Below are 7,228 nucleotides of genomic sequence, written 5' to 3' on the forward strand. Positions count from 1 at the left end.
GTTGAAGAGTGTAGCATTCTAGAAATTGAGACTGCCTGAGTTGTGGTCCTGGCCCTCTCACAAACAAACTAGTGACCTCAGGCATTCTTCTATGCTTTCAGCACTGTCCCAGCCATGTGTTAGGTGCCTAGAATCAAGGAAGATCACATCTCTGACCTCAAAAAGCTCATATTCGAGTTCAGTGATTTTTAACAAAGGGAAGGGGGAAAAGGATGGAGAGGATGGCAGTGATATTTTTGGAAACTACCAATTTCAGAGTGAGCTGCTGTTACCGAGGACTTTCATGTCATATTTCTGCAGTAGGTTTGAACAGAAATGGGTTGAGAACCACTGGTCCACTTGCAGAGACAGAAGCCTAGACAGTAGTCTCACATATCATATAGTAAGTGCTGTAGTTACAATAGTGCAATGAGTGCAAAGAGCATCTAAAAACAGAAATGAGCTAATGACTGTGGGAAGTCAACAAGCCTTGCCATTAGGATGAAATCTCTCATTCTAATGCTTGCTTGTCCTCCACAGCCTTTCCCACTTTCTCCTCTCACACTAGAGAACCACCACAAAAAGGACTGCTTGATGGTAAAAAATGTGAACAAAGGCCGGGCGCAGTGGCTCAAGCCTGTAATCCCAGCACTTCAGGAGGCCGAGACGGGCGGATCACAAGGTCAGGAGATGGAGACCATCTTGGCTAACATGGTGAAACCCCGTCTCTACTAAAAAATGCAAAAATCTAGCCAGGCAAGGTGGCAGGCGCCTGTAGTCCCAGCAACTCGGGAGGCTGAGGCAGGAGAATAGCGTAAACCCAGGAGGCGGAGCTTGCAGTGAGCTGAGATCCGGCCACTGCACTCCAGCCTGGGCGACAGAGCGAGACTCCGTCTCAAAAAAAAAAAAAAAGTGAACAAATGCTGGGTGCAGTGGCTCACCACCTGTAATTCCAGGACTTTAGGAGGCTGAGGTGGGTGGATCAGTTGAGGTCAGGAGTTCAAGACTAGCCTGAGCAACATGGTGAAACCCCATCTCTACAAAACACACAATAAAATTAGCCGGGCATGGTGGCATGTGCCTGTAGCCTCAGTTATTTGGGAGGCTAACATGGGAGGATGGCTTGAGCCCAGGAGGTCGAGGCAGCAGTGAACTGTGATCTTATCACTGTACTCCAGCCTGGGCAACAAAGTGAGACCCTATCTCAAAAGAAAATGCAAAAAGGTGAGATGCCTCCCAGGGGCTTAGAAATAAGTCCAGTTGAGAGTTCAAGGTGATTCTAGTTATCTGTGGTGGGTAGATGTGCAGTTGATAAGCTTGAGTTCATTCAGGACTCCAGCCAAAGAAACCTGTGTGTAATCTCAAAGAGTTGGATTTGGAAAACCTTCATTGTCATTAAGTTGCAGGAATCTGCTCAACTAATTGTATCCTAAACAGAAGACTTTGAGGACAGAAAGGAGAGGTCAGCTTAGAATGTAAAACATTGATGGTTAAAAAAGACAGAAGCTGGCAGTTTTTATCCAGTATTATCTATGAAAGGAAATTATGAAATTTCCTGTCACTGGAGCAAAAGACTCTGACAGGGCAGCCACAAGACCTCACCACAAACCTGATGAAAGCTACTTCAAAACCCCGAATCCCTCTTTCTGACTGCTCTGATTCTCTGATGCCCTCTCTGATTACTAATTTAACGGAAGGAGGCTCTGAACAAAGAATATGAGCCTTCCAGGCATTAGAAAGGCGATTTCTTATTGGTTTCAACGTATCAGTCTCTTGAAGACTTAAATGAGGTGAATCAGCCTCCCCAAATCTGGACCATAAGAAATTCTCAAAGATTCTGCTGTGCTCCTGAGGAGAACCATCAACCATTTCCTGCATCCCTGGGTCATCAGCCCTAACTTTGAAATGCAGCAGTTTTGAATAACTGGTCTTCAAAAAGGGGTCACTTCCTAGAAACAATCTCACATTTGTGGGACCTCATTTGAGTACAGCATTTAGCAGAGCTCTAAAATCTTCCAACAACACTACAAATATGCCATACTGAACTAAAGGACTCTTAGAATATACAGTGATGCCACTTAAGTAACTAGTGGTGTCCAATGTTTAAAGATGTTGGCCAGGCATGGTGGTTCACACCTGTAATCCCAGCACTTTGGGAGGCCAAGGCAAGCAGATCACTTGAGGTCAGGAGTTTGAGATCAGCCTGGCCAGTATGGCAAAACCCCATCTGAATGGAAAATACAAAAATTAGCTGAGCAAGGTAACCCACACTTGTAATCCCAGCTACTCAGGAGGCTACAGCAGAACTGCTTGAACTCAGGAGGCAGAGGTTGCAGTGAGCCAAGGTTGTGCCACTGCACTCCAGCCTGGGTTACAGACCAAGACTCTATCTGAAAACAAACAAACAATACAAAACAACAACAAAAAAGATATAAACCTAGTAGCAGCTACTGTTTGGAGACGAATGACTGCAAACAAATCCAACCACTTATTACTGGCTACCAGCAGTGGCTGGGAACACCACGAGAAGAAAGCAAAGATGGGAGCTACTGCCTCTGCTGGGAAACGCTACACATTTCAGCATGTTAAATTATCCCTGCCTCCCCACATCCTGTCTCACAGGACCAAGGCAAAGGAAATAGAGTGTGGCTGTTTTACTCCCTCGCAATCCCTCATCAAATGGATACCTCACAGGGTGCTCTTTGGCCATTCAGTTCCCATTCAAGGCTGTGTCCTGGATGCTGAGCTTCATCTCATTTCACTTGTACAAGAATGTACCACTACGTGATTTTCCTAGGGCTTGCCTTCCTTTGGTTCATTCATTCATACATTCACTCAACTATTATTTGTTGATTCACATTTTGTGCCAAACACTATCTCCTGCAGTATAGAACTGGGTTTTTTTTTTTTTCTTTCTTTTTTCTTTTTGAGACAGAGTCTTGCTCTGTCGCCCAGGCTGGAGTGCAGTGGCCAGATCTCAGCTCACTGCAAGCTCTGCCTCCCGGGTTTACGCCATTCTCCTGCCTCAGCCTCCCGAGTAGCTGGGACTACAGGCGCCCGCCACCTTGCCTGGCTAGTTTTTTTTGTATTTTTAGTAGAGACGGGGTTTCACCGTGTTAGCCAGGATGGTCTCGATCTCCTGACCTCGTGATCCGCCCATCTCGGCCTCCTAAAGTGCTGGGATTACAGGCTTGAGCCACCGCGCCCGGCCCGGCCTGCATATTTTAAATTTTATTTCTATATTATGTTTTAGGTTAAACCAAATGAAATTGCTATTTTTATTAAGTCAAAAACAGTTAAATATTGGCAATTTCAGCCTAATAAAATAATGACATCCTTACTTTTTGGATGAGGATATTGATTATATATACATTGCCCAAGATGAGATTATGAGCTGTCAGATGACTACCTCCAGGTTCAAAGTCTATAAACCCATTTGGGTTGTAGGCTGCCTTCATTTAAAGAACATTCTGAGACAGCTAGCAATGAGACTGGCAAAAGCTCTATCATGATGGAACAGTGAGAGCCTGCAAAGTGCTAATTACACTATACAAATTACATCCTGTACTTCTAAAAATCCCTGTAGGGTTTGTATTACTCATCTCTAGATTACGGATATGGAATCTGAGGCCAAGAGATATCATGTAAATGGTCCAAAAATAATAGTTTTTAAGCAGCATAAATGCGATTCAAACTCACGAATGTCTTATTCCAAACCTGAACTCTTTCCACTAAAATCATGTGGTAGCTATTAGTGATTTACTCTCTCTCAGCTCTCCTGCCGTGAAATACCAGTACACGCAAGGGTTTTCCTCTGAATCCTCTAGGTCTAATTTTCTCTAGCCTAGAGTTTCCTGAAAGATAAATCCATTATTTCAGATATTTTCCCCAATCCTTCACCTCCAACACTCATGATTTTCCATTCTGATCTCAGCATTTTAAAATATCGCCTGCCAAAAGATTAGATTCCCTTAGCTATCAACAACCAGTTCAAGGAGAAGTTCATGTGATGGGTCCAACCCATAATTTCACTGAAGAAAACAGAAAAAGACTTCTACACAGTAGAAAAAGATGATTCAAACCATCACTCTCTAAATGCATTGGCACTCACCTTCACATATCAGGGGATGTTCCACAGATGTTCTGCTGGCTCAAAGGAGTTGCATCAAAGGCAACTCCAACTCCCACAGCACGAGTCAGGACAGGAAGAACAATCTGGACTTTAATTTATCCATACTAAGATGTGGGTGTGTTTCCACTCTGTCTGGGAGCTTTTCTTGTGCTTTTAAGCCCAGCCCAAGTCAGAGTGGCACTTACCCACTTATGCTGGGAAATGGATTGCATTATTGTTAACTAAAAACAAAAGCAAAAACAAAAACACTCAACACTCAAACACTCAAAAGAAAAAAAAAAAAGTATCATCTGAAAGACCAGAAATAGCTAAAAGAAGTGACTAACTTTTAAATTTTCTCTTCAGGAAGTCCTTACAAATGTGGTAATAGCTGAAACGTTGAGAGCATCTTTAGCTTGAAATGAGAGATACGCAATCATATAACTGTCTTTAGACAATGAAGGAGATGAAGGAAAGAAAATAATGGTAGCTGATTCCAAAAAGAGGCTTACAAATTCTTATGTATGTCTAAAGGAAAACACACTGAACTGAGAAAGAGGAGCTCAAGCTTAACCACTAGTAATAATCATCATAGTTAATAATTTGTGGAGCTCTTACTGTGTGTCAGTCATAGTACTAACAACTTCACATTAATTATCTCTTTTAATCTTCACAACAATCCTATAACATCAGGAGTATTTTTATTCCCACTTTACAGGCAAGGAAACTGAGGTCAAAACAACAAGCAACTTGTCCGACACGGGTGGTGGAGCCAGGGCTTGAACCAAGGTAGCCTGACTCTCAGTTTCCTAGCAAAGGTTTCAATTAGATTCTTTCTAGGATCCCTTCTAGTACCACAATTTTGCACCTTTTGTAACAGACTGACAAAACCACAAAGAAATAAATAGACTGGGGAAGAGATTATGATGCAAAAGGGAAGAAAACTAAGCTTTAAAACAAGCTATGGTTTCCAGCCCCATATTTTAATTCTTAACCCATTCCACATCTTCCTTAGGCAATGTTCCACTAAGCAGGAGGAACAAGGGGGAGAAAGAGAGCTAGTCTTTTACTTAGCAGGTTATCATTATGAGATATTTAAAATTCTGGCCAGGCGTAGTGGCTCATGCCTGTAATCCCAGCACTTTAGGAGGCTGAGGCAGGTGGATCACCTGGTGTCAAGACTTTGAGACCAGCCTGGCCAACATAGCAAAACCCCATCTCCACTAAAAATACAAAAATTAGCTGGGTGTGGCATGGTGTAATCCCAGCTACTTGGGAGGCTGAGGCAGGAGAATCGCTTGAACCCAGGAGGCAGAGGTTGCAGTGAGCCAAGATCACGCCATTGCACTTCAACCTGGGCAACAAGAGCGAAACTCTATCTCAAAAAATAAATAAATAAAATAAAATAAAATTCTATTATAACATACTCTATAGAAAAGCTAAATGCTAGCATAAAAATGGCAAGCATTTCTTTAATTTATTCAACCAATACCTAGTAAACATCTATTACATGCATAACACCTCACTAAAGGTGTTGTGTATTAAATAGAATTCTGATTAAGACATGACCAATTGAGCATATACATTTGTCTCCACTCTCTCAGGAAACTCCACAAAAAATATAGCAAAGATATAGAACCGCAAGACAAAACAAATGGGAAGAGACAACAGCAAATAAGAGATGTCAACAAATCTTTGGAAAATGAAAAATGAATCAAGCCATAACTGAACTGGTAAAGATGAGAAACCAGAAACCTAAAAATGCCTAATAAGGTTGCCAACAAGAAGCAAACATAATTATGCCACGGAATCTCATATGGCTCAGGAATTGGAAACACTAAGTAGGTACAATCAACCCTCATTACCTCATTACTCACAACTTCCTTATTTGAGAATTCACTTACTTGCTAGGAATTATTTGTAACTCCCAAATCAATACTCACAATGTTTTGCGGTCATTCACAGACACATGCTGTGGTGAAAACCTTGAGTTGCCTGATGCACATTCCTAGCTGAGGTGGAACAAGCTGACGCTCTGCCTTCCTGTCTCAATTTTCATACTGCATGCACAAGTCTTTTCATGGTCTATTTAGTGCCATGCTGGTTATTATTATTTTTTTTTTTTTGCAATTTTTTGCCTTTTACGAGTGACTTTGCTGTTTCAAATGCCCCCCAAGCAGAGTGCTGGAGTGCTGTCTGGTGTTCCTAAGCACAAGAAGGCTGTACCTCATGGAGAAAATACGTGTGTTAAATAAGGTCTATTCAGGCATGAGGCATAGTACTGTTATTGGCCATGAGTTCAATGTTGATGAATCAACAATGTATATTAAATAAGGTGTCTTTAAACAGAAACACACACAAAACAAGGTTATGTATTGATTAGTTGACAAAAATGTTGTGACCAGAGGCTCACAGGCACCTAACTCTATATTTCCCCTACAGAGAATAATTCAGTATTTTCTTTCTTTCTTTTTTTTCTTTTTTCTTTTTTTCCACTCCAGTTGCTTAGGCTGGAGTGCAGTGGCACCATCTCGGCTCACTGCAACCTCCACCTCCTGGGTTCAAGTGATTCTCCTGCCTCAGGCCAGCCTCCCTAGTAGCTGGGATTACAGGCATGCGCCACCACGCCCGGCTGATTTTGTATTTTTAGTAGAGATGGGGTTTTTCCATGTTGGTCAGGCTGGTCTTGAACTCCCGATCTCAGGTGATCCACCCACCTTGGCCTCCCAAAGTGCTGGGATTACAGGCGTGAACCACCACGCCGGGCAGTATTTTCAAATTCAGAGTTTGCGGCAACTTTATTGAACATAATTGCCAGGAATAATGAGAATTGACTGGACCTCTGAAACAAAAATCGTAAGATTGGTTGAAAATCTGATAAAGAAACAGACTACCTAATCCTAACCCCACAAAGCCAAATTCATTAAATCTCTCCCATCCCAACAGCAGATGGGGGGAAAAAACCTGAAAGAAAGGCAATGCAGAAAGCAGAATATTTTTTTAAAAGAAACTATTATTTAAACCGTCATAGAAAATAAGAAAAAATGTTGTATCCACAAAATATAAATAGGATACTATGATAAAGGCCTAATTAGAGAACAAGAACTCTTGGAGATTCAAAATATGAGAGCTGAAGTC

The 7,228-nt window shown here is 41.9% G+C and overlaps 1 protein-coding gene across 1 annotated transcript in view; it reads right to left on the minus strand.

Moving 5' to 3' along the window:
* IL31RA (interleukin 31 receptor A) overlaps positions 1-6,096 on the minus strand; it is a 62,627-nt gene extending 56,531 nt beyond the window's left edge. Inside the window, 1 exon segment of the mRNA XM_011942924.1 lies at positions 6,016-6,096. Within this exon segment, the coding sequence (XP_011798314.1) occupies positions 6,016-6,096 (81 nt within the window).
* Between the last annotated feature and the right edge of the window lie 1,132 nt (positions 6,097-7,228).

The sequence above is a fragment of the Colobus angolensis genome, unplaced genomic scaffold (assembly GCF_000951035.1).
Source record: "Colobus angolensis palliatus isolate OR3802 unplaced genomic scaffold, Cang.pa_1.0 Scaffold212, whole genome shotgun sequence".
NCBI classification, from domain to species: Eukaryota; Metazoa; Chordata; class Mammalia; order Primates; family Cercopithecidae; genus Colobus; species Colobus angolensis.